At 49.3% G+C, this 26,271-nt stretch overlaps 10 protein-coding genes across 10 annotated transcripts; 5 read left to right on the top strand and 5 right to left on the bottom strand.

Moving 5' to 3' along the window:
- Positions 1–3: 3 nt before the first annotated feature.
- On the bottom strand, positions 4–2,068 carry N7473_000203 (nucleobase:cation symporter-2 family protein; the record flags this gene model as incomplete). Its single annotated transcript, XM_057146143.1, has 5 exons — positions 4–1,298; positions 1,410–1,589; positions 1,656–1,688; positions 1,753–1,886; positions 1,977–2,068. 5 exons carry the CDS (start codon positions 2,066–2,068, stop codon positions 4–6), a joined length of 1,734 nt encoding a protein of 577 aa, XP_057014029.1.
- A 925-nt stretch (positions 2,069–2,993) lies between these two features.
- Positions 2,994–3,266, bottom strand: N7473_000202 (uncharacterized protein; the record flags this gene model as incomplete). Its single annotated transcript, XM_057146142.1, has 1 exon — positions 2,994–3,266. The coding sequence occupies one exon, from the start codon at positions 3,264–3,266 to the stop codon at positions 2,994–2,996; it is 273 nt and encodes a 90-aa protein (XP_057014028.1).
- Positions 3,267–4,346: 1,080 nt separating this feature from the next.
- N7473_000201 (stearoyl-CoA 9-desaturase sdeA) lies at positions 4,347–6,414 on the top strand. The gene is made up of 2 exons (XM_057146141.1): positions 4,347–4,893; positions 4,963–6,414. The coding sequence occupies exons 1-2, from the start codon at positions 4,656–4,658 to the stop codon at positions 6,090–6,092; spliced, it is 1,368 nt and encodes a 455-aa protein (XP_057014027.1). The 5' UTR covers positions 4,347–4,655; the 3' UTR covers positions 6,093–6,414.
- A 109-nt stretch (positions 6,415–6,523) lies between these two features.
- Positions 6,524–9,160, top strand: N7473_000200 (M3 family metallopeptidase; the record flags this gene model as incomplete). Its single annotated transcript, XM_057146140.1, has 2 exons — positions 6,524–8,161; positions 8,225–9,160. The coding sequence occupies 2 exons, from the start codon at positions 6,524–6,526 to the stop codon at positions 9,077–9,079; spliced, it is 2,493 nt and encodes an 830-aa protein (XP_057014026.1). The 3' UTR covers positions 9,080–9,160.
- Positions 9,161–9,655, bottom strand: N7473_000199 (uncharacterized protein). The gene is made up of 2 exons (XM_057146139.1): positions 9,317–9,655; positions 9,161–9,247 (listed from the first exon to the last, which is right to left on the bottom strand). The coding sequence occupies exons 1-2, from the start codon at positions 9,530–9,532 to the stop codon at positions 9,245–9,247; spliced, it is 219 nt and encodes a 72-aa protein (XP_057014025.1). The 5' UTR covers positions 9,533–9,655; the 3' UTR covers positions 9,161–9,244.
- A 2,113-nt stretch (positions 9,656–11,768) lies between these two features.
- On the top strand, positions 11,769–12,461 carry N7473_000198 (uncharacterized protein; the record flags this gene model as incomplete). Its single annotated transcript, XM_057146138.1, has 1 exon — positions 11,769–12,461. One exon carries the CDS (start codon positions 11,769–11,771, stop codon positions 12,459–12,461), a length of 693 nt encoding a protein of 230 aa, XP_057014024.1.
- Positions 12,462–13,962: 1,501 nt separating this feature from the next.
- N7473_000197 (uncharacterized protein) lies at positions 13,963–15,673 on the bottom strand (the record flags this gene model as incomplete). Its single annotated transcript, XM_057146137.1, has 4 exons — positions 13,963–14,283; positions 14,719–15,069; positions 15,124–15,240; positions 15,599–15,673. The coding sequence occupies 4 exons, from the start codon at positions 15,671–15,673 to the stop codon at positions 13,963–13,965; spliced, it is 864 nt and encodes a 287-aa protein (XP_057014023.1).
- A 1,611-nt stretch (positions 15,674–17,284) lies between these two features.
- N7473_000196 (glycoside hydrolase family 115 protein) lies at positions 17,285–20,411 on the top strand (the record flags this gene model as incomplete). The annotated part of the gene is made up of 4 exons (XM_057146136.1): positions 17,285–17,709; positions 17,773–18,532; positions 18,652–18,717; positions 18,777–20,411. 4 exons carry the CDS (start codon positions 17,285–17,287, stop codon positions 20,409–20,411), a joined length of 2,886 nt encoding a protein of 961 aa, XP_057014022.1.
- Positions 20,412–20,562: 151 nt separating this feature from the next.
- On the bottom strand, positions 20,563–21,926 carry N7473_000195 (putative integral membrane protein Pth11-like; the record flags this gene model as incomplete). Its single annotated transcript, XM_057146135.1, has 4 exons — positions 20,563–21,049; positions 21,125–21,501; positions 21,555–21,659; positions 21,714–21,926. 4 exons carry the CDS (start codon positions 21,924–21,926, stop codon positions 20,563–20,565), a joined length of 1,182 nt encoding a protein of 393 aa, XP_057014021.1.
- Positions 21,927–23,737: 1,811 nt separating this feature from the next.
- N7473_000194 (RING-H2 finger protein) lies at positions 23,738–24,468 on the top strand (the record flags this gene model as incomplete). Its single annotated transcript, XM_057146134.1, has 2 exons — positions 23,738–24,243; positions 24,306–24,468. 2 exons carry the CDS (start codon positions 23,738–23,740, stop codon positions 24,466–24,468), a joined length of 669 nt encoding a protein of 222 aa, XP_057014020.1.
- Between the last annotated feature and the right edge of the window lie 1,803 nt (positions 24,469–26,271).

Raw genomic sequence — 26,271 nt, 5'->3', positions numbered from 1 at the left:
CAGCTACTGCATCTTCTCAGAGCCCTGTGTAGGAGTCACCGTCTGAGTCTGACCATCCTCCGACTCACTCGCATTAAACACCGCAGGAACATCATCCGGTTCCTCAGGAATAACCAAATTCAAGAACACTCCCAGAATAGCGCAAACAGCAAAACCATTCTCCATCACCAAATCCACGGCATTCAACAGTCCCTCTAAAGCATGGTTATCACCACTATACGAGAACACATACGCCCACCAATCCGGCACAAGCGTAATACCCATACCCAGCGCGAAAGTTGCAGTCAGAATGAACCGGTTGCGACGGGTGAAATCAATCGTGGAGATAATCCTAATACCGGAGATAGCCACACTGCTGAAAAGGAAAGTTGTCATGCCGCCCAACACGGCGGACGGGATTGCGACCAACGCGGCGGCGAATTTGGAGAATATACCCATAATCACGAGGAAGAAGCAGCAGCAGTACCCGGCAGTGCGATTTGCGCATTTTGTCAGGGCGATGACGCCGTTGTTCTGCGCGAAGACGGACATAGGACTGATTGTCATTAGCCCCGCGAGGAGACAGGTGATTCCGTTGCCGAGGACGCCGCCCTGGATACGCGAGTCGAATGTTGCGCCTGCGACTGCTAGTCGGGAGACGTCGCAGGTCGCGGTGATGTCGCCGATGGACTCCATCATGATAACGAGGTACAGCGCCAATAGTGGTAGGATCAGTGGTGGGTAGATGGACAAGGGGAAAGTATGCACCCAAGCGAACGACGCAACAGGAGCCGCAGTAATCCCGGAGTTCTGGAAGTAATTGCAAGCCGCTGCAACAATAGATCCAACCAACAAACCAACGACAACAGCACAGCTCTTCAGAATAGGCGGGCCAAACCGTTCGCAAAGGATAATCGTCACGAAAACCAGGAATCCCAACCCGATGAACTCGGGACTACCCCAGGGCAAGGCGTGTGGAGCATCAGCGCTCGGACACATGGGTCTCGTTGCGGTTGAAGAAGCGGGGACGCAGGAGGAACCACCGCCCCAGTCTTGCATGCCGGTTTTGATGAGCGAAGCGCCGATGAGGAGGACTGTGGGACCGGTGACCATGGGTGGGAAGACGCGGGAGAGGATGCGGCTGCTCATGAAGGAGAGGCCGATTTCGAGGAGCGCGCAGAGACAGGATGTTCCGAGGAGGGCGCCGTAGCCTTTCGGGCAGGGGAGTCGGTTGCCGTCTGCGTCGAGGGGACAGTAGCCCGATTTATACATTTGGGTGAAGGCGCCGGTGGCTACGGTGATGGTGGAGAAGGATGTTCCTGTAGGGAGAAAGTGTTAGATATTGGGTGATCGTGGTTGATACATGGATTTAATTGAGAGAGCCAGGGTGGATCTTGTTGGCAGGCGGACTGGGTTGGAGATGTGCGTACCGACAACTGACAGCAGGCCTGTTCCGATATAGTACTTGGTACCATAGACATGGAAACGAGCCATTTGCATAGCACTTAAAAGGCCCGAAGTAATCAACGAGGTCGACACGAGGTATTGATAGATCTCGTCGCCAAAATTGACACCCGAGGATCCACCGAGAATGATAGGAGGCGAAATGACTGCAGTATGTGTTAGCTAATATTCACTATATTCATCTGTACGGATGTTGTCGATATCAAACTCACCACCAGCCAACATAGAAAGTGCATGTTGAAGACCTGCATCGAAATAAGTTTGCATTCAAAAAAAAAGAAATCAAGGTCATTTCTTGTTGAGATTTACCCAGAATCAAGGCCAGCAGAATTGGCATGCGATCCTCCAAACCGAAGAAAGGTGTAGATTTGCGCTCACGCTTTGTGAACGGGAGACGCGGGGTGAAGAGGTACGCATAATCATAACTTCCAATGAGACCCTCTCTATTCAAAGGAGTCAGCTAGTGTACCAAACAAACATACACCATATACTATTGTATATTCCCAGTCAAGCCAGGTAAAAACGAAACTTACTTCGTAGTAAAAGCCTTTACAAACCTCCGAAACTTATCGCCAACACTCTGTCGCGGTCCATGGTCAGGACCGATCTGATCGGGGCCGTCCATCTTCAAGAATATCGTCGATCAGATACAGAAGCGGATCACTGTTGAATACTGGAATACTGGATCATAGTATCCACCAGAATGGGGAATGTAGTATGTATTTAAACGATCGCGTGAGAGAGGATGTCCGAAGAATCTCGGAACGGATTAAAAAATAAAAATTAAACCAGCCAAGCCAAGCTTCTCCCGACCAGGCGTGAACTCTAACTCGTGTGCTTGCATCCGTGTGGAGAAGGACCAGCCGGGGAGGGCGATAAGATGCGATTGAGATCGCTCGGGTCCGGTTGGTATTAGCCAAGAGCATCGCATAACTGGATTTCTTAGTACTTGGCGAAGGTATTGGGCTAGTCCCTACGGGGTAGGCATAGCTAACTCCGAACTGTCCAGTTCACTTGCACTGGAGAGGAGGTTAAAGGTGGATTGCTTCTTATCATTCGTGGGGCCAAGTTAGCATGACTACTCCGTAGTACCCAATAAGATCTTCAATATCACTCTCCGCTCCCCAGGTCTCCCGGGTGGGGGAGATAAGCAAGCGAAATGGTTTAGCCGCTTATTATTCGGGTCTATTACGACCACTTTGATCCATTCCGGCGTAGATTGGTGGGTCCATCTGTACTCTTGTATATGCTGATCTACAACTCCATGCACTGGATGCTATGCACAGCCTACACTACTTTCTAAAAGCACTCTCCACAGTGACTTTACACCTATTTTAATAGGCCCGGTCCCTTCCTATCGGTACACGTGGAAAATCGGCATGATGGGACCCCCGGTACGGTCGGCTATCACTGCACGTATATCTGGGGTCTATCGTTTGTCTTCAGAAGGATCTGGCGGAGGTGCCCGTTACTAGGTGGAAGGCGCCGAGAGGCTTATTGAGGCGTTCGGTGGCTTGGACTCGGAGGCTCAGCCTTCTGAGGGGGTGAGACTATAAGAAGTAGCCGTAGCCGGTACCCCAGGAAATCGGGATGGCAAACGGATCGGGGCTTTGCTGGAACGCGGGGGAGGTGACATGTTCATTTCTTGGCTTCAGGAAACCTCCGGAGTCTGGGTTTTGTTTTTGAAATGTTACGGCATAAGAGGTTGTGGTGCTGCGGGGCTGCGGTGTTGTGTTGGGATCTGCCTGGAGGATAGAGACTGAAGTAAGTGTTTTGCTTCGGGACTGCTCGGTGGCGATGGCATCATGGCAAATCGACGGCATCAATAGTAGATTGGAAGATGATGAGTAGTGTGGTTCGAATATCATCGAGAGATCTCGATTGCTCGTCACCATCTCGTCATTCAATGATTTGATTGTGGGGTGGTGCTTGGTGGTTGAGACAAGACAGCCTCGGCCCGGGTGTCGGCCTCAGGCTGAACTTTTGAACACAAGCAATTGACACGAGCCAGGCCATGTCGGTCAATGACTCGATCGATCATGGTGGTATCCCGAGAAGTATTGAGCATTGGTCGCGGGGAAATGATTTCTTGTCCAACCGTATATGATGCTGTCTAATAATAAGCGACGTAGCGATGACGAGTCATGTTGGTAACTATAATGCTGTCGGGATGTTGAGTTTATTAGTTTTCGTGCCTTTGCCACCATAAGGCTGCTGTGACGCAGGGTCAGGGCCGTGCGAGTAGCTATTCGCTGTGAGGAAAGTCTGTCTCCGGCTAGGACATGTGATATGCGCATTATGGACGATGATGAACTCGTATTGGAAGGGTAGAGATGAGAGTTCGACCTCTATCGACACTGGACAGTTGACGGTGTTCACTTCGCGCAATATGACTGGAGGCGGAGGAACTTGGAAGGGATCTAGACCCGTGGAATGTTCAGTGTGACGTGCCCCAACGGAAGGGCGGGAGCTTATCGAGGCGGAAGCCTCCTCTGGGCGAAGAACGAGGAACAAGGAACGAACCTACAATACTGGTGGGAGAGGCACCGCTTTGGAATAGAGGTAGCAATTAACATACAGAGAGAGAGCATCATACAACCCCCAACCAAGAGCCTCTAAGCAAAAAGTACTGTATCTACAGTAATTCCAAAACTGTAAATGGCGGGTCAATGGAATTGTGGCAACATGCGATAACAACATTCCATCATGGGCGATGTTCATTCATTGAAAATCTGCATTGGGATTAGCTCAGCATGGCCTGACGGGCCCGTTTCTTCCCGATCCAGCCAATCAGCAATCATTAACCTGCTTATCTCAGCTTGTATATGCCTCAGGCCACAAAGTGTTGGGGCGGACCCAACATCCAATTTTGTACGAAAGCAGATCGCCACTGACAGAACATCGAATGGCAAAGGTTCAAAAAGAAAACAAATTGATCGCCCGGCCTCAATTCCTCTCTCCCTCAGTCCTTTTCCCCCTGGCAGACCTGGCAGACCTCGGGATCTTGTGATTGCTCACCGCAAAGGCCTTTTGATTCGCCTTGCGCCGAGCTTCCCCATACATCCGTTGGCGATCAAACCCTTCCCTCCCCCCAACGTTGGTCTCAGGTGGGCCCTTCATATAAGAAAAAAAGCTCCCCCATCCCTAGCCCTTTCTTCTGCTTCTCAATCTTTCTTTCACCCCCTCCTCCACACATTCACATTTTCGACACCATGTCGACCAAGGCTGAGTCCTCTCGCCCTCGGGCGGCGGACACTAAGAAGGTCCATATTGCCGATACCGCCATGACTCGCAACAACTGGTACAAGCACGTCAACTGGTTGAACGTTTTCCTCATTCTCGGCATCCCGGTCTATGGCTGCATCCAGTCCATTTGGGTGCCACTCCAGCTCAAGACTGCCATCTGGGCTGTTGTGTACTATTTCTTCACTGGTCTGGGCATCACTGCAGGTAAGCATAAGCAATTCGGACTTGTACATTGAAAGGATGACCGGAAACTGACTTGCCACCCACTTGTAGGATACCACCGTCTCTGGGCTCACTGCTCTTACTCTGCAACTCTGCCTCTGCGCATCTGGCTCGCCCTTGTTGGTGGTGGTGCCGTTGAGGGCTCCATTCGCTGGTGGGCTCGCGGCCACCGTGCTCACCACCGATACACCGATACCGAGAAGGACCCCTACTCCGTCCGCAAGGGTTTCTGGTACTCCCACCTCGGCTGGATGGTCATGAAGCAGAACCCTAAGCGTATTGGCCGTACCGACATCTCCGACCTGAACGAGGACCCCGTCGTTATCTGGCAGCACCGTCACTACCTGAAGGTCGTCTTCGGTATGGGTCTGATCGTCCCCATGCTCGTCGCTGGTCTCGGCTGGGGTGATTGGTTCGGTGGCTTCGTGTATGCCGGTATCCTGCGCATCTTCTTCGTCCAGCAGGCCACCTTCTGCGTCAACTCTCTGGCTCACTGGCTCGGTGACCAGCCCTTCGATGACCGCAACTCTCCCCGTGACCACGTCATCACTGCTCTCGTCACTCTCGGTGAGGGATACCACAACTTCCACCACGAGTTCCCCTCGGACTACCGCAACGCCATTGAGTGGCACCAGTATGACCCCACCAAGTGGACCATCTGGACCTGGAAGCAGCTCGGCCTCGCCTATGATCTCAAGCAGTTCCGTGCCAACGAGATCGAGAAGGGCCGTGTCCAGCAGCTCCAGAAGAAGATCGACCAAAAGCGTGCCCGTCTCGACTGGGGTACTCCCCTCGACCAGCTCCCCGTTATGGAGTGGGACGACTATGTCGAGCAGTCCAAGAACGGCCGCGGCCTGGTTGCCATTGCCGGTGTTGTCCACGACGTGACCGACTTCATCAAGGACCACCCCGGTGGCAAGGCCATGATCAGCTCTGGTATTGGCAAGGATGCCACCGCCATGTTCAACGGTGGTATCTACTACCACTCCAACGCTGCCCACAACCTGCTGTCCACCATGCGTGTTGGTGTCATCCGTGGTGGTTGTGAAGTCGAGATCTGGAAGCGCAGCCACAAGGAGAACTCCGAGTATGTTCGTGACGAGATGGGTCAGCGCGTCATCCGTGCTGGCCAGCAGGTCACCAAGATCCCCGAGCCCATCCCCACTGCGGATGCCGCTTAGCTTTTTCTGTGACGTCCTTTCTGTTTTGCTCTAGACGACATCCTTTGCATTCTCGTGGGCCTTGGGGGTTGTGGTGTTCATCAGGCGTCTTCATGTGCTCTGTCTTTTCCTTTTTGTCAAGAGTGCTTTCTGTCTTTTCCTCTCATTCTGAAAAGCGATGGGTCTCTTAAATAATCTGTCATGAACTAGAAACGAACTTATATCCATTCTTTGATAGCTATATCTGTGGTCAGTCATTAGTAGATTAGTAGATCAAGTCAGTAGTCGACCATCAAGTGATGGGACCCAATGGCAGTAGTAGTGCAGTTGTACTCGATCATCCTCGATGCATCATGAAGCCTGAGAGAGGAGAAGCCACTAGCTTCGGGCAAAAAAATGTCAACATCACGCGGGGGCGGGTCTCCCATCACGTGTCACACCGTCACTACTTCATGGCCTCTTCATTTATGCCTCAGGCCATCCACTCGTTGTCCCCACCCCGTAGTAGTTCCACTCATAGCTGTACCTCAGTACCTGTACCTCAACTGCAACTCCGTGCTACTGTACGCTTTGTTTCAAACCCCACCACACCGCATTCCCCCTCCCCTCTACGGATCTTCTTTCCGCCCAGCATTGCGTTCACCGCTCGCTTCCACTTTCTCGTTCTCCTCCTCGCCATCCTCATCGTGGCGCCCTTTCTCCGTCTCCCCGCCCGCCTCTCTTCCGTGCTGGGCCACTTCCGTACTACGACACCAGTCTACTACCGATACTTGACCACCTCCAGCATGGCTCCCGCTCACCTCCGGCGTCCCCCGCAGGCCCCGCCTGTCTTCACCGCGACCCCGCAGTCCGTCGTCGCTGATGCAGAGCGTCTCATCAAGACCTCGCGTGCTGTCCAGGATAAGGTCGTGGCCGAGGTTAAGCCCGAGTCGGCTACTTTCGCCAGCGTCCTGGGTCCCCTGTCCCAGGATGAGAATGTGATGGCGTTGGATGCGCATATTATCGGCTTTTACCAGGCTGTATCAACGGATCAGAAGCTCCGTGATGCGTCGTCCAAGGCTGAGGAGCTGATGGATATGTTCTTCATTGAGTCGGCAATGCGGGAGGATGTGTATAAGCTGGTGGATGCTGTGTTGAACAAGAATGAGACTTTGGACCCCGAGTCTCGTCGACTGCTGGAGAAGGAGCATAAGGATTTCATTCGGAATGGTCTCGGTCTGCCTGCAGGTGAAAAGCGTGACCGTTTCAAGGAGATCAAGCAGCGTCTCAGTCAGTTGAGCATTGAGTTCCAGAAGAACTTGAATGAGGAGAATGGCGGTATTTGGTTTACTCCTGAGCAATTGGATGGTGTGCCCGATGACGTACTCTCTGGCCTGAAGAAGGGTGAGGGTGAGAATGCCGGCAAGGTCTGGTTGACCTTCAAGTACCCGGATCTGTTCCCCACGATGAAGTATGCCACCAACCCGGAGACCCGCCGACAGGTCATGACTGCCAACGAGAACAAGTGCAACCAGAACGTGCCTTTGTTCCGAGAGGCGATTGTGCTGCGTGATGAGGCTGCTCGTCTGCTGGGCTACCCCAACCACGCTGCCTTCCGCATTGAAGACAAGATGGCCAAGACCCCCGAGACCGTCAACAAGTTCCTCGGCGATCTGCGCTCCCGTCTTACCGCTGGCGGAAAGCGGGAGATTAAGGCTCTTATGGAGTTGAAGAAGGCCACAGACCCCAAGGATGACGGTCGGTACTACCTTTGGGACCACCGGTTCTATGACCGTTTGATGCTGGAGAAGGACTATTCGCTGGATCAGCAGCTTATTGCGGAATATTTCCCCCTACAGACGACCATCGAGGGTATGCTAAAGATCTTCGAGGAGCTGTTTGGATTGGAGTTTGTTGAGATTGTTGGTGAGGACCGCGCCGCTGTGGCACCTACTGGCAAGGGTGATGATATTGTCTGGCACGAGGATGTGCAAGTTTTTAGCGTGTGGGATGATGCTGGCGAGGGCAATGGCTTTGTCGGATATCTGTATCTGGATCTGTTCCCCCGTGAGGGCAAGTATGGTCACGCTGCCAACTTCAACCTCCAGCCGGTATGTTGATCTTTGGACCGTGATCACTCACAATACAATACTAACCATTCTCTTTCATTACAGGGCTTCATCGACGCAACTGGCAACCGCCGCTATCCAGCCACCGCGCTGGTGTGCAACTTCACCAAGCCCACTGCGAAGAAGCCCAGTCTCCTCAAGCACGACGAAGTCGTCACCCTCTTCCACGAGCTAGGCCACGGCATTCACGACCTCGTCTCCAAGACAATCTACTCCCGCTTCCATGGCACGAGCACCGTACGGGACTTCGTCGAAGCCCCCAGCCAAATGCTCGAGAACTGGTGCTGGACGCCGTCGCAGCTACGCGCCCTGAGCCGTCACTACTCCACCCTCTCCCCCGAATACCTCGCCGGCTGGCAAGAAGCCCACCAAGCCCGCAGCGGCGGCAAAACCGCCACCGCACCCCCATCTGAGCGCATCCCCGACGACGTCATCAACAACCTCATCCGCACCAAGCACGTCAACGACGCCCTCTTCAACCTGCGTCAATTGCACTTTGGTATCTTCGACATGGCCGTCCACGAACCAGCCAGCCACGCCGATATCACCGCCCTCCCCATCTCGGCGACATACAACCGTCTCCGCCGGGAGATCACCCAAATGGATGGCCCCGAAGCCCTCGGCGCCAGCGATGACTGGGGTCATGGCGAAGCTACCTTTGGTCATTTGATCGGTGGCTATGATGCGGGTTACTACGGTTATCTTAGTTCGCAGGTTTACTCGACTGATATGTTCTACACTGTTTTCAAGGATGATCCTATGAATAAGGAGCATGGACGTCGGTACCGGTACACTGTGCTTGAGAAGGGTGGTAGTCAGGATGAGATGACTACTCTCACGCAGTTCTTGGGCCGGGAGCCGCGTACTGATGCGTTTTATAAGGAGTTGGGACTTGCATGAGCTAGGCAGCAGGTGATTTAGTAAGAAATATATACGATTGGGTAGAAATCAATTGAGTGACCCTTCTGCTATGTGAAATTCAGTGCCTCCAACAGTCAGGTATCACGCAGTCCCCTTTCACCTATGACCTAGCCCAGTTCCATGGTTCTGACTGTTAAGGTAAGGTTACTACATCATTTTTTAGTAAAATGCTCCATATCTTTCCAGCACTGGGCAGTTAAGTGAATATCTACCTACCTTATGACCCTTCGCTGTCGCACAGGGATCACAGAACATCTTGGTCACCCGAGTATCACCCTGAGGGATACCAGAGTAGACCTGACATTCTCGCATCTCGGCGCACCCGTTGCATCGGACCCAGGCCATGGTGACGGAATCTAATCCAATATGTAACGTTGAGTTAGACCCAAGTGGAGTTTCTATGGTCATCATAGACATGGAAGATAGACTCATACTTAATAGTAGCTAAGAAGGTCAAATAATAGCGGTGATGTATATCTCAGATGGTTTGAGTGGGAAGTTGTATAGCCAGCTGGAGTAGGTCTTAAGAGTCCGAAGTAAACATCAAAGTAATTGGGCATTCCTTTTCTTGCTTAAATATTGTCTGTTCTGGTGTGGATGAGGCTCTTAATAATTCCTCCAACCGCTCCTTCCGATATCTCAATACCTCGTGATGCGTCCGACGAGTATCTCTGTGAGCAAGCGTCCCTAGCGTGTAATTTGGATGTTTGCTTCATTCTTTATTGGTTAGAATGGGCGAGGTATACGTGTCATGACTCCGCTAGAGCAATAGATTAGCATACTAGGTGATGCAGGGTGGTATCACCGCGCCGCAGACTATGCGACTTGACTACTCCGTAGGCATGCATAAGTTACACTGCAGGGCAACCCAGCCAGAAAAATCACTGATGATTATGATCTAGCTTAAAAGCTATTTCTAATTTTGAAAAGGTACGCTTTTTTATGGTCATGTATCTTACAAAATGGTTACGTGCTATGACTTTCTTACCCAGGTGAGTATCATATGTACATTCTGTCTACCAGCCGAGACTAATGGGGCGCACTGATCAACCTGTACCCAGCCTCTTTGTTTGGCCCCAACCTCCTTCAGAGGTTACAGGAGGTACTGGATCAAAATTGGACCTCACTCTATGGTTGTGGTGTAAAGTGATTTGCTTTGTTTTCAGTACGATTATAGTAAAAGATTTACGGGAGCGCCGCTCTAATGCGAGATACCCGGCGGGGGGCTAAGTTGTACTTGGCTTTGGCTAGCCAGTTCACTGTAGCAAGCTAGATCCTGACCAGGTTGGTTTGATATCCAATCATATCTAGTTTCCTCCATTCTCAGAGTGGATGCCCGAATGCGGCTTAGTAGGTTCCTTGATGCATAAGTGCCACAAGTGCTACCTAGTCATAGGTTTTTGCTTGATGGTGCCCTTCATATGTACATCTCCTCGGTTATTCCTCATTCGATTTTGCAAATAGGTAGACTCTCGCCTTGAAAGAGGCCGCTATTCAAACAACTCCCAATATCAGAGCCGAACAATCGCACAGCTTCTCCTACCAATGCCAGAACCAGCGCCCACCACTTCACCCAATCCCCAACCACACCGCACAGACACATGACACATATCAAGCCGTACCGCAGTACCAAGAAGATAACCAAGATGAGCCGAAGCCCATCAAAAGAGGGAAGGAAAGCTATTGTCCGCCCTGGCAATTTTCAACCTGTGGGCTTGGGAAGTCGCTGGAATTCTTACGTCGGCAGTTTTGATCATTTACATTGTGATTATCCTCGCACAGTACGATGGACAAAGGCAGCCAAACTGGAAGCTCATCTCGCTCAATTCTCTCGTCTCCTGGCTGAGTACTCTATCCATGGCTTGTGTGCTATTCTCTGTCAGTGATGGAATCGGCCAAATGAAATGGGTGTAGTTTTCGACTCGGAGTCGACTTTTGTCGGATTTGGATGCCTTTGATTTGGCAAGTCGAAGGGTTACTGGAAGTGCGGCGTTGTTATGGCTAGTGAAAGGGCGGTATGTATCCAGCCTAGTTGCTATTGGTTGTTTCTATAGCTACCTGCTGCTAGGACTTGAATATGCTGATGATTTACGTCAAGAAATCTTGCTGCTATTGGTAGCTTGGCCATAATCTTGTCTATTAGGTTCGACCCATTTGTTCAGAATTTAGTCCATTGTGTCCTTCACAATATCGAAGATCCTTTAGAGGTGTCCTTGCTCGCAAGCACAAAGGTATATAACACGGTCGGACCATTGTCTGGTGGCAGTGGTATGTTTGCCTAAGTCCCGTTGTCAAATCCAGAGCGCTAATGAAGTGAGACTAGTGTTATTTGTCGACCCTATCCTCAAGGCGAACGTATATAGTGCTCTTTTCAACCTGGATCCATCGCAACCATGAGCTATGCCACAATACACCTGTCCAACAGGGAACTGCACCTGGGATGCGATGGCGAGCTTGGGGATAAGCGCATCATGCTCGAATATTACATCAGAATTGGTGGAATAACACCTGGGTTTCAGTTCCCAATTGTACTGTCTCGCTGAACAGCGGTGTTGCCCTGTGGTATTTACCGAGTGGCGGCAATGCACAGCCAGTCGTTATGGAGACGCTGGTTGCGAGCTCAAATACCACTCATAAAACTAGCGAATTTCCGGTCATACAGTACATCATGGCAAATGGCTCGGATCTTAACCCGGAAGCTGGCGCAACCCATATGGAAATCGACAACAAAACGCAGTTTATTGCTACGGAATGTGTCTTACAGCCATTGGTTCGAAGTTTCAAAGTGTTGGTCAACATGGGCGTCTATCATGAGAAGCAGCTGGCGGAAGGGGCAGATGTCAATAGCACGTCTGACGATATCTACCATTTTAGTCTCAAACCCAGCTGGAACGAGACCTTTGGAACGAAAAAGGACGACACTTTTGGTATGACTTTTGAGGCAAAGAAGGCTCTTAGCGGGTTCGTGGACAACCTTTTCAGTGGCTTCGCCCACGCCGACTCCTTTGTGTTCCGGCGAAAATTCGGCGTTGAGGGAATCTATGCTACATCAGACGCCCTGCAAGCGATATTCTACAACAATCTAACCAACTCAAATTGCCCGGTCAACGATCAACTAACTTGTGCTATGCAAAATATTGCTTCTGCGGTATCGAAAACCATTCGAGACACTGCATTCACTGCTAATATTAGTTATGAACCACCATCCGTCTGGGGGGCGAAAACCATCGAATACGCCGAAAAACTACTGTTGGGCGAACCACGGCCACCGTCACATATACCTCTATTCACTGGATGTGGCTCGCGCTTCCGGTTGCTGTCTGGTTTCTCGGGGCGCTGTCCTGTATATGCAGTGCGTTGAGTACGCATCGCATCCACGTACAGACTTGGATGAACAGTGTTCTACCTCTAGCTATTCGTCCCTATGGAAAAGAAAAGGGTGACCACGACAGCCAAGATTGCAGCGATGCTGAAAATCAGGTATCTAGTGGACAGAATGCAGACAGGAGAGGTAGTGCGAGATATCCAAACCTGCTATGCTATGACGAGCCACTGGAAGAACATGTTCGACGAGCGAGGCGGACGCAGGTAAAGCCAGAGGCTAGGAACTCTCCTTAGTGGTTGTCATGATTTTTTATTTGAGAAGCAGTCAAGTTTGAGAGTGTTCCAATAGAGTCCTCGGTAGATAATGTCCCTTAACAGTATGTCTCGTAAAGTTATCATGCGAAGATTGCACCATCTCTCCTGTGAGTATCCTTTTCATCCACGAGGACTATATTGTTAATTCTAGAGAATACAAGGTCTTGCCAAGGGAGATATGCTAATCTTAATTGATGCCTTTGGACAGGCGTACACCATGCTGATGTATCTTTACCTTGAATGATAGATTTTGAGATTGGTATTAATCGGCGACGAGGACACTCTTATATCCATGAGTATCCCACAAATCCATACAATGCAACGGGAACAAGTAATGAGCCTTGATACTATTCAAAAGTTGCAAAAAGAATATATCATACCGCATCTCTCTACCAGAAAGAGACTGGAAGGAGAAAAAAAGATACCGACGGCTGTCGGATTCGAACCGACGCCCCCGAAGGGAATTGATGACAGATCAGAAGATTCGCTGTGTAGAAGTTAGTGGGAATTCATGGCTGACTAGGCTTTATTGGTACATACAGTCAATCGCCTTAGACCACTCGGCCAAACCGCCATTGGATGAGTGAAGGGTCCCGGTAGTGCTATATGATCCAGGCATGACAGCTCGAAAAACGAGTATTGGTGGCAAATCTGCCCGCGACAAGAGACAAGGCTCTTACGACAAGTATCCATGTTCATGTTCTTAGTGAGTGTTTGTTGTAATTAATAACACTCCTCAACTCCAAGCCCTACATTATAGAAAAAAAACTAATTTATGTTAGGAGTCCGCGATAGGATTAAAAAAGATAATCGACGGCTGTCGGATTCGAACCGACGCCCCCGAAGGGAATTGATGACAGATCAGAAGATTCGCTGTGAAGGAGTTAGTGGGAAGTCATGGTTGACTAGGCTTTATTGGTACATACAGTCAATCGCCTTAGACCACTCGGCCAAACCGCCTTTTGATTGGTCAACTCGTAATTTCTGGCAATATGACCCTTAGGTGATTGTAGACACGTGCATCTTCCCTGCAACTTCCCCCACTCAATCATTCTAAGATCACAGCTGTTCCATCTATCCTAATGGAAAGCAAGATAGAAACGTCGATAATCACTATTTGGGGTGCATTTAATGCCCATAATTGACTCTCTATAAGGCGCGTGGTCTACATCAACGCGATTCATAACCAAGGGGCCTCTTTGGTATTCAGGTTCTCACCGAGATCAAGTTTTACGCTTGTAGTGCTGATCAGTATCCCGTTTCCTCTTAAGCGGGATCTTGAGGGTGCCGTCAATGATGTAGGATTTGTTCTTCGCCTTCTTAAGCATGTCGAACCTTTCTGCATAGGTGTCCCTGGTGGAGAATATGATTTCGGGAATTTTTGGATACTCCGCTAGGTTACATCCAATGGCCTTGACTCTTTTCAAGACGTCGTACAAGGCAGCCTCAGTCACAGTCGGAATCTCGGGGTTGACAGCACGAAAGTACGTGATAACGTGATACCGCGCTTGCAAGCACTGCAGCTCAAATGAGGTTGCAAAAATCTAGGTGGGTTATGGATTGTCCAGCGCCCACAAAGTAACCTCTGATAGCCACACTTTTTGTTGGGACACTGGACTAGGATTTCTTCGGCACAATCATTCAGATCTGATCCTGAACGCAGCAGGGTCGTGATCGGAGCCGTTTTTCTCTTGCCTTTGATAGAGACCTCAAGCGCTCGGTTTCTAAGACGCGTGTACTCCTGTCGAGCATCGATAGGGGTGAGTGAGAGCCGCATTCTTCCCTTTACAATCTAGTCGACCACAGTTAGATCTTTCATAGACCATAATAGATATAGGTCCCCGGCATTTCTTTGTGAAACCGTGGAAAATCGTCGTCCAGTACAGGCTAGTTGCACGTAAGCACTGTCTTTGGACAATCTGATTGAGTCTTCCTGGGATTGTGGAAATCAGTGTAAGTTTACTCCCTCTTCGTGTTACCTCCTTGATGTATTGTAATGCCATCTGAACTGCAATATTCACGATGGGAGAGGTAAGAGTGTCAGAGAACCTGTGAGTGGTTTTCCGATGCAGTAGCTGAGAGGCTAATTCAAGCATTTCACGGCTTGAAATTGGCTCGCCGAGAATCCTGAGTCCCTTTTGGTCTTGAATCCAAGCAAGGAGCGGCTGAGGAAGAGCTTTCCAGGTGGTGTAGTCCCCACCATCATCCTCAGGAGCTTCCGTATCGATGAGCAACTCATAGGAATTACTTAAAAAAAGAAGTTGATGAATCGTGTCGAAAGAAGAAACGGTTGCCGCCAGTTTTCCGGCCCTATCTAACTTGAGGACTTCCTGCTTCTTATTTAGTAAGCGTATATCAGAATTTTGACATTGAGATAAGATTACCAGCTGATCCTGCGAGACTTCCGTCCTTTCAAATGTGACCATAGGTTTTAGAGTTTCCGTCAAGCCTTCAAGAAGACGACGTATCTCTTGTGCCTTCTCCCGCATATGAGTACGCTTCTAGTACTGTTCAGGAAATGCCGCTTAGAAAGCCTTCCGTAGGAGCTCGTTATTTCTTTCAAAGAGTTTCTGCTGTTCGCGAGTCATTCGATCGCCCTGGCGACAAGGGAGCGAAGTCTGGAAGTAATTGACGGTAAAATTTGTTCCATCACTGATGAGCCGTCTCGCCAGTCAAAGCTAGGTCTTCGGCCTGTCCGTAGGCTCTCCGAGCTTCCGGTCCGAGTCTGAACAAGCCGCTTCTGACAAAGAACTGTGGGTGATGGACCCAAATTATGAATCTTTTCAGAGATTTTTTGCTCTTCTCAAGCTAAAGATATAGCCTGACAGGCTTGAAAACACCCCCAAGAGGGAAGCTCACTAGGAGCGGACCTAGTTCCCTCTTCATCTCTTTCCAGACAACATTGCCCCAGCAAGTTTCAACAATGGCCGCCATATTATGGCGTATTTCACGAACAAAATCGGGTTGTGGTTGATGAAATTCATCCGTATAGAGACCGAACATTTCTTCTGACGATGCCCTACGGCACACCTGATCAAAAATCAAACCATTTTTTTGAAGAGAATCCACTATTGTGGAGTAACGCTATTGTTGGACTTGTAGGGTCATCAGTCAATCGATTTCCAGAGTTGGCGACACAATAGGTCGGGTTAAGTAAGTGGCATGCGAGCGATGAGTCTATCGAACCACTTGGCTGTAGAAGATCAAAAGAAGATATCTCTACGCCTCGCTTGGTCCATGTAGCCATTTCTTGCTCGACGAATTTTGAAAAAGCTAAAGCTTGGTTCCACGTAGTTCGAGGACCTGTTTGCGGTTAGCTGGCCCGAGGCAGAGTTGAAAGCCTTGGCTTACGCTGCACCCAACTCTTGCCAAGTGCTTGAATAACAGGCATGTAACCTTCCAACTCAGACATATCTGTCTCATTGTGGAAGAGCTCGGGATCTTCCAGCCATAAATCTCCAAAAGGGTAAAATTGTAGACTCGTGGGCTCTTGACTCATGGTGAAGTTGGCGTCAACGAGAGTAAGGTAAAGCGGTGAAATGGAGATTTTCTCGATCAAAGCAAAAAAGATAATTTCCAATAATATAGCCTCTTCTGGAGCTTTCCACCTCCCATTATCACCACTAGTTTGTTCCGATACGTCCCTTTTGATTGACCCTGTCATACGGTTGCTCCCGTAATAAGTCCGGATTGGTAAACGAATAACTAGGTAAAAAGTAATTTGACCGTCTTCCACCTTCACGGGGAAAATTTTCTTTTCAAGAACTCGATGGTTGTTTACTATGGAACCTAGAATGTTTGATATCAATCAATATCATAGTCTAGGGGGTGTCTCGAATATGGAATATGATCTCACATCTTCATTGTGTATGTTTGGTGTCCTCGACCATAGCTTCGGAGAAGCGTAATCTTCGCAAGATCTAGAGCCCATCGTTGTTCGGTTTACTCATCGTAATGTACATTCAAGAACTGAGGAGAAGAATGGTGTTATGGAAGCTTGCAAACTTGATTAGCTCCTGCTGGTCTGTGCAACTAAATGAGAGTGTTGTGCGAGGCATTTCTTTGGACAGTAGGTCTGATTTGGCACCTTTTCCTGGTGAAACTGAGGCGTATGAGCAAGGCGCTACGGCGTTCGGTAGATTTGACTCTCTATATACGGATGATCAAATGTAGCCCCACGCCTGAAAAGACCCCGGGCTTCTAAGTCTAGTGCTATCTCCCCATATAACCCACGAAGGGAGCGGAAGCAGGCTGATGGCAATGCTCATTCTATAACCCACGGCTCGGGATTCTGAGCGCAAGATCGGCACATTGTGCAGCTTTAGAAAGGACTTCGGGGTGACAACGACCCGAACAGCACCTCTCGTCTTTCAGTGAGTGGAGCAATTACCCCACCTCGCTGTCTGCTTCAATCACGGAACGCTTGGAGCGGGGCGAGTAATGTAGCTGAGAACGTCGTTTTCAAATTATTGAAAAGCCTTGACCTCCACGGAATCTTACAATCTTATCAACTTGCAGTCTGCGAGGTACTTGGGCATCACCGTCATGTTGGAAGAGCTACTCGTCGTATTCGAAGATTCGCCCAGCCTACTCAACCTCGTCGGTGCTACGATCATAGCAGACCCCGCTGATTTCACTGGGATTCATCATGCAGCAAGAGCACTAGCCGATGATTTCGGTCGGGTAACGCGAGGCAAAGCAAATCCAATTGAATTGGTAAACCCCGGGAAACTGAAAGCACCAGCCGCCATTATCATAGGATGCATAGAATCATGCTGGATGATTCGGGAGCTGCAGTGGCTTGGAAAGATTGAAACTGCTTCAATCCGGGGCAAATGGGAGTCTTTCACAACCTTTGTCGTTGACAACCCGTTTCCCGGATGTTCCAAAGCACTAGTTATTGCTGGGAGTGATAAGAGAGGCGCAATCTTTGGGACATACACTCTCTCGAGCCAGATTGGAGTATCTCCGTAAGTAAGAATGTCAACCTTGATGCAACTGATCCACTGATGTTCTTTAACCCCAATGTGAAGATGGTATTGGTGGGCAGATGTCCCTGCACAATTTCATCCCCAGGTATATGCGCGACCGGTGCGTACAATTCAGGGCGAACCGAGCATACAATTCCGAGGAATTTTCCTCAATGATGAAGCACCAGCACTCACAGGATGGGTGCTGGAGAATTTTGGGAAATACAATAGCGCTTTCTACAAGAAAGTCTACGAATTACTGCTGCGGTTGAAAGCGAGCTTCATGTGGCCGGCGATGTGGCCGGGGTATCCAAATCCCGGTGCTGTATTCTTCACAGATGACCCAGAGAACCAGCGCATAGCCGACGAATATGGAATCTGCATTTCTACTTCCCATCACGAGCCAATGCAGCGTGCTTCGACCGAGTGGTTCCAAGAACATGCAGATGGAACATGGAACTGGCTCATGCACCGTGATGAGATCGTCGAGTTCTTCCGGGAAGGGGTTCAGCGCGCAAAGGGCCTCGAATCCTACTTCACTCTAGGAATGCGTGGCGAGTATGATAAGAAGATGGTTACCGATGACCCTGGCGCAGTAATGCGGGATGTGCTTCGAGAACAGCGTGCTCTTTTCTATGGAGTACATGGCCGCGAAGATGCGGTACCTCAAGTTCTGGCACTGTATAAAGAAGTGCAAGATTTGTATGAGGCTGGCGAGTTCACAGTTCCCGAAGATGTAACGCTCTTATTCGCGGATGATAACTTTGGATCTCTGCGGCGCCTGCCATCGGGCTACGAGGTGAGGAGGTCTGGGGGTGCAGGAGTAAGTGAAACAATTTTCTTTGGCAGGCATTGTCAAAAACATACACAGTATTTGGAAATACGTGGCAAAGCTTGAAATATCTGATCATCCAGCCATGCAATGGCTAATATAAGTACCAGATATACTATCATTTTGAATATGTCGGCGATCCCCGGAGCTACAAGTGGATCAACTCAAACTCACTGGTTTGTGAATCTTGCTGATGGAATTCTGGCCAGCCAGTGACTGACAAAATTCAAATCAGGGCAAGGTCCATCACCAATTATCTCAAGCATACCAACGAAATGCGCGGAAGATCTGGGTCTTCAACGTCGGTGATATCAAGCCAATCGAGGTGCCTCTCACGTTTGCGATGGAGATGGCATGGAAAATTGACTCGATTCAAATGGATACCATTCCTCAATTCTTGGGACAAATTGCGACCAATTACTTCGGTTCTGCGTTGAGTCCGCAAATTGTCTCCGTCTGGCATGAGTACGATCGCCTCGTTCGCCTCCGAAAGCACGAGCACATTGATCTAGAAAGCTTTTCATTGCTACACTACAATGAAGCCGACAATATCGTCACGCGATGGAGAAACTTAGAATTCAAGGCAGAATCCTTGTACAATCAAGTATCGGAAGAGCAACGGCCGGCATTTTGGGAACTTGTCGTTCATCCAGTAAAGGCCAGCTCAATTTTCACCCAGTTAAGAGTGGTTCAAGCTCGAAACCAACTTTATGCACGTCAACGACGCAACACAGCGAACAAACTTTTGCGTCAAGCCCTTGATCTCTTCGATGCAGATTTCAAGTTATCCCAAGAGTTTCATTCCCTTTTAGACGGTAAGTGGAATCATTTGTTATGCCAACCACACATGGGCTATGGAGATACCTGGCACGCGCCTTCACGGGACGCCATCTTTGGTCTGGCATACGTGCAGCGACATCAAAACAGTAATATAATTGTGGGTCAAATGGGAGTTGCAGTGGAGGGCCATGAAGGTGTTCGAGCTGGGCGAATTAATGAGGAGAGTGAGCGAACACATCCTAGTCGCCGAGATCTGGTCCCAGGACTGACACTTGGTTCCATGAGTCGATACGGTCCAATCAAAAGATGGTTTGACATATTTACCAGGGGGACACAGAATATTCACTGGACATTGTCCGTTCCTCATCCATGGATTCGACTCTCCGAGAGGAAAGGGACCTTGTCCCCTGATGGTGATGACGTGCGTATTTGGATCATGATTGACTGGGATCAAGTGCCCGTGCAATTCGATGAAGAGATTCTGGTTACCATTGTCTCGGAAGAGGGGGATTTTGAACATGTTCATCTGCCTGTACATGGTCACAAAGTGCCTGAATCCTTCCGTGGCTTCGTCGAATCGGACGGCTGTGTATCCATCCCCGCTTCAGGAGTGGAGATCAAGGCACCATACCAGCATCATCCAGAGCTAGGCCGATCAAGCGAGGGAGCGGTGACTATTGAGAGTCCTCTGCTCCGAGAAGATGCTCCTCCGCCGTTCCTTGAGTACCCGATATACATCTTTTCAAGATGCTCGCCAACCTTGAATTTGATTTTTAATATGACTCTCGACATCGACCCCGCGAATTCAATGTCCTACGCGATTGCAGTTGACAATGAAACTCCACATCACCACCTTTTGCTGCCAGAATCACAAGAGAGAAGAGATAAACTCCCAGCCGAAGGATGGCTGGACGCTGTCATGGATTGCGTTTGGAAACGAGATCATACGGTCACGCAGCTCAACCTGGGCGCTCACATTATCAGAATCAGATTGAATCATCCGAATTTGCTTCTTGAGAAAATCGTATTAGATCTTGGCGGAGCGAAGGAGTCTTACCTTGGACCTCCGCCCAGCTTGTTTGTCTCTTAGACAGCAATCATCAATGACAGATGGACGGGCTACTTGCGCCATATGAAACCCCATAAATTGATAAGGTGTAATTTTTAATTTTCCTTCAATGGATATGTACTCTTCTTGAAATATGTACAGCTGCAACTAATCATCACTGAAAACGCAAAACTTATGAATGGTCAACCGTCCATTCGACCTCGTGCTCCACCCGAATAAACATAGGACCAAGAAACTCTTCCAAATTCTCTCTTTCCCTACGACATCTTTCTGACTCGACCTGTGCCACGCACGATGTAAGATACACTTCATCATCATAAGCTCGCAGGCCCAGCTCAGGCTTGCCATCTAGAGAATCCATAGTGTCCGACCGACTGTGGCTGTTGTTACCGCTGCTAGTGTTGCTTATACGCTTTCGCAGCTGATTGACTTGACTCATTCTCTTGCTGCGGCGTAATCTCTTTCGAAGGTAAAGCAGATGTTCCGCCTTCATGAAGGATTGGACGAGAGGTTGGAGTGCTGGTAAACAGGCGCAGATAATGCCAAGGCAAGGCTCCACTGTGGACCAGACATAGATATCGCTCATGACCCATGTGATATCTTGTGTCCCTTTAAGATATGTCAGGTAGTGGAGTCGCACGATACTAGCAATGCAGACACTGGAAGAAATGAAATATTAGTTAATATCGAAAGAAAGGGGAAAGAATGGGGTTTTCTTCGGCTTGGTCACATACAAAACGCCGATAAAGAAGACACTGGTAATCATTATCTTCTGGGTAACTCGCAGCTTCAGTCTCCATACCACCGGAATTGGTATAAGAAGAATCAAGACATCAATGACGACATTTGCCGCAGCATTACCAATGTAGTAGTTGTAAAAGTTGTATCGATAATGGCCGCCTTTTGGATTGTAGGTCGATGTCCAAAAATAAGCAACCGGGTCACTGCTGACCAGTAGGGCAATCATGCTTCCCATTGTCCACCCAGTCGTTAGGAACAGGCAAATCCAGATCGACCAATTTCGGCCAAAAATGCGGCGATAGAAAGCCAAAATAGATATCTTGATGAGGAATAGCTCAAATAAGTAGACAAAGAGATACGCGAATAAGATCTGGAATTTATTAGCCGTATTCATTATGAACTTCTGAAAACCGTGATACATACCTTCTTCATCTTTACCATGGCGCCGATTGTCACCAACCAGACGTGCTTTCCCATCCCATAATGACCACCGGCTAATGAAGCAGCCAGAAGGGCCAGCATGGGAACCTGGAACAAGCATGAGCCTTGTCTACATATTACATAAAGTTAAGAATGACTTACCAAGGTCGCCGCAATCAGCCATTCATCAAGAAATGGCCTTGCCTTTTGGCTTCTAACCCGCACAATGAATCTGATCACGACAGCGATGACCGCGACACCAGAGATAGTAATCACAGCAGCATTATCTCTCCACGTCCGGTTCTGTTTGAGATCTATAGTTGCTGGAGGTGGACCTATAACGGCCGTGATGGGCAGATTCATGAGATTCTCCATGATGTGAGGGGAGGAAGGAATGTATCATGCAATCACTCAGGGCCAAACATCATCGCAAATCAGAGGCGGGGTGAGTGATCACTATTATAAGAAACATAACTTGTAAGCCTGACATGTCTTGATGAGAGCCTCCTCATCAGGATGGGGCGGGCCGCCCCCAAGTAACAGGTCAGATCTCCTAGTGATTGTCATCAATTTGTAAAAAAAGGATGGTACTTGGCCCCGATTTCTGCACGTTAGGGATGTCTGGGGGCTGTGAACAGAACCCGGGGGTTGTTTGTAGATAATTGAAACTGTCGGGCCAGGGGCCGAATTATAGATTGGCGAAGTGTGATTGGAAGCACAGTCAGCCAGTGCTGTTGTGCCTGCACGATGAGGAACATACACTTCTGAAGGATTCCACGTTGGGACCTCGAGTGGCATTTTCTCACCTCAACCGGCAGATCTAAAGGTGGTTCAAGATCATCAAGCGTTGCCTGAGACAACTGAGATGCACTGGAGGATGACCACTCTTCTTCTTGACTTGTAGTGCACACATATATATTCACCGAATTATTTCAGTTTGCCTCAGTGGGATGAGTAAAGTAAATTGTGCAGGCGCCCCAATAATAACAAATCTTCACGTAGAAAATGGTCTACCTAGCAGGGCGCAGGATCGCCCCAAATTGTACCTGTGCCCATCAGCCTGGCGTCAGCCCAGTCACACCGTGTCATCTTGTGGGGGCCGGGGCCGAACTCCAAGATCTGCCATACGAACAGACTCGCCCCATTTTTCCTCAGACTAAGAATATTCTCTGATCCATAAAAGCAACCAAGTAAGGCATGATCATTGCTTACTTTAACCAAGCTAATTTCTGTTGCATTACGATGAACTAATCATCAGGAACGTTTCATCGGAAAATTCTCACCGTGGGTTGTCAGATCATCTAACAAGACTATCTAGATCCTTGGTTGAGCTTGAATTTGGGGTTGATGATGGTGCTTGAGAGTAACATCCTATTATTAGAAGCTTTTAATCTGTTGGTCATGCCTGAAGATCCTCGACCCTAACTATGGACATCTCGAGGTTCCCTTTGGTCGAAGGTGAAGTCTTTGCAAATAGATTTTGAATTGTCACTAATATGCTTCTCAAATAAGAGGCCGTAAGCTGATCCCAGCGGGTGTATAAGAAAGATCGCATGGTTCCAGTGACCGAGCTTTTAAGAGGGAACATCCTGATTCATACTTTCCGATCTGAAAGTATCAAGTCGGGAGAGGAGCGACGGGGACAGATGCAACTCTGCCTGCAACCTCGTGCAAAGAGTAAACCAATATTCAACAGACGAATTCACAAGGTTTGAAACCTCTCACATCATAATTTGTCAAGTTACATCCCTTCAGTAAAACTATAGTTCGGCTTCCGAACTTCCACCTCCGCCGAGCCGCTCGATCAGATCCCGAACTATACTCCATGGATCAACATACCCATTCTAGCCAGAATCAAAACACACCCTCCCAATTCTGGTCAAATCAAATCAGACACATCCTTGAATCCCCGCAAATTCCATGCCTAGAATTGCATCACTATGCATTTAGTCGTAAATTCTGTATGCGGGGCGTGGGTGAGTAAAAAGCGGGCGAGTGGACAGACTCACCCGCTCCGCTAAATAAAAGCGCGCTAAGATTTTTTGAAGCTATTTGTTTCCCACACAATACTCATTTATATCTTCTATAACCACTGAGATTACTCGAGTGGTTTATCAATTCAAAATTCCTTGATGAGGGGCGTAAATTACATGTTTTCCTCTTCCGACATCATCTCCCACAGAGCCATGCTCTCTGCGAGGTCATCATCCACAGCTACCGACGGCGCAGGCCTTTCAAATGCAGAGAAAGTTACGCTATATGTTATTGCAGCGACGGCAGCTGTTCTGATTGTCGTGGGTATCACGATAGCTGTACTTCGGGCACGCTGCCAGGATGGACTATGGGCTGCTCATCATTCGGGACAGCCGCGACAGCGCAGTATGGCGAAAGCACTGCTCAAAACCCTTCCGCTGGTGCAATATGATGATGAGGTTGATGATTTGCCGAATATGGAAAAGTCAAGCTTTGATGGTTCCACGAAGTCTTCGCAAGCCGGGGATGAGACGAGTCGGTCCACAAGCGTATCCGAGAGGACGACATCGGTTGTCAAGACGGGGAATTCGACGTGTGCGATTTGTACGGATGAGTTTGTGAAGAATCAACTTGTGCGAGTCTTACCTTGTGGACATTTGTTTCATCGGGGTTGTGTCGATGAATGGCTGGTTCAGAGGTCGCGGACATGCCCTACATGGTAAGTTTTGATCGCCCTGTGAAATTTTGATATGTGCAGAGCTTTTCTAACGATTTTTACAGTCGGTACGAGCTCACACCGTCTGGGAAAGAGCAGCCCATCGAAAAAGCCAAGCATTTGCGGGATATGGAAGTCGGCTTACCAGATGAGGCTCGGCATATGCAACCGCACAGTCGACTGCATCGATATCTGCGGAGTCTTCGCTCTACATTGCGGAGGCAGTGATACTACTGGATCACTATGAGCTAAGCTCAACTATGTCATATAAACTTAATATCATAACGAAGACCCATGACTGAACCAACCAAGTTGAGTAGCTAAAATTGTGGTTCATGTCACATTGAAATTAAGTAGATGTAACAACTAAAGGAATCAAAGTAAGATTAGTCTGCTCATCTTGCCAACGGTGTACTGTTCGATCGGCGACTCGATAACTGCCCATAATGACCATGACGGAATACTTCGCTTGTAGAAATCTCGCCGTTGCTGCATCGGGCCGAATGCAGCGGGATCCATGTTTAGGGCCCAGCAGGAAATCCCTTTAGGAATCGACATTAGCGCGCACCGTCGCATGACAGCTGCCGTAGACCCGACACGATGGAAAGCTAAATTGATTCATGACGAGGCCCTAGGCTTGGCCAAGTTTTTCCAGACTTTGTTTCCCAAATAGGCAGTCCTAGACAAGGCCCTTATAGCCAGTAAGATGGTCAGTGGTAACGAGATGGCTGATAGGACATAATTCTCCGAATCAACCTTTTCACATCCTTGCCATCCACACCTCCTGTCTTTGTAGTGCATTCTGACTGCACAGATGACAAGGCGGGCCCGCGCGGTAAACCAGCGAGGATTTCCAGGAGGGGTCCCAGCCCCGCAGCCACCGTCATAACCGGTGGACCCCGTGCACCGTCGATGAGGCTGTCATGAACAACAACTGTCGATCCGTGCGGGAACGCCCGCTGCGGGCTCGCGCCGATGCCGAGACTCTAGCGTCAGCACTATTACTGCGCAAGCATCTCGCGTTAAAGCAGAACCGCATCCGTTGGTATACCCGATGGGCGAACCGCTCTGTACTATGTCTTGCTTTTTTGAGCGCAGCGAACAAAGCACACATAGCGCTAGTGCAGGGTGAGAGCCGTCCACCTCCATATTCGGCTGAGATGTACGAAGTATGGACTGCTTGTTAGTGTAGAGTGTAGTGCATCATACCTCGTAGCGAGCTGCATAAAACCAAGTTCTTGGTCTGTCTTGCCGAGCACCCGCGTCAGGATCATGCGAGGTCGTTCATTCCCATCATCTTGGGAAGGAGGGGTCGAGGGGCAGCTGGCAGGTTTCAGAGTAGGATCTGCTCAGGGGGACGGCCCATGGGGACACGCTAACGCGGGATTTCCCCCAACGGTGGACATCGTGGTACTTTTGAGAGCAGCCGTTTAGCCAAACCAGTGCTAGAACTGGCATAACCGGGGGCAACCGGATGGGTAGACACGGACTGGCTTTCAGCTCGCTGACAAAAGGACCTTTGACATCACGGAGGGGACGTTGGCACTAGGCATGATAAGCCTGTCCCCTGCCCTGGAGGGACAGGAGGAAGATGGATGGTTTCGCGTTGCGAGGCTCCCATATTATCTCGGCCAGTCGATTTGCCTTTCCGCCGAGTCCGCATGACTCGATGCCGATCAATAGTCAAAGTCGAGGACGAGTTTCAGAGTTGCCTTAGTCCTTGCCGTTCGATATCAAGCGGAACTAGAGACCGGCCGGAGCTAATTGCGGGGAGTTCGGATCCACCAGCGGAATGCGCTTTGTGCTCCTCATCATCACCATCCACTTCCACCGTTGGATGAGTGGGTCATGGACCTGCAGCTGGTCTAGAATTATTAGCTCATTGTCAGCCGATGGGACTATCAGGGGGGTTTTAGGTTGTTAGGGTGTTTTGAGACCAGGCAGAAGTTGGGAACAGAAGAAGTACAACAAGAAGGCGATAGTGGAGCGGGCGTATGTAAGGAGCCTAGTCAGCGCTCCAGCGTTACCCGC

This window comes from Penicillium subrubescens (genome assembly GCF_028828155.1).
Source record: "Penicillium subrubescens strain IBT 31985 chromosome Unknown utg000001l_segment0_segment0, whole genome shotgun sequence".
Lineage (NCBI taxonomy): Eukaryota > Fungi > Ascomycota > Eurotiomycetes > Eurotiales > Aspergillaceae > Penicillium > Penicillium subrubescens.
Note: the sequence above shows the minus strand (reverse complement) of the source record. Positions and strands in the feature narration are given on the sequence as shown.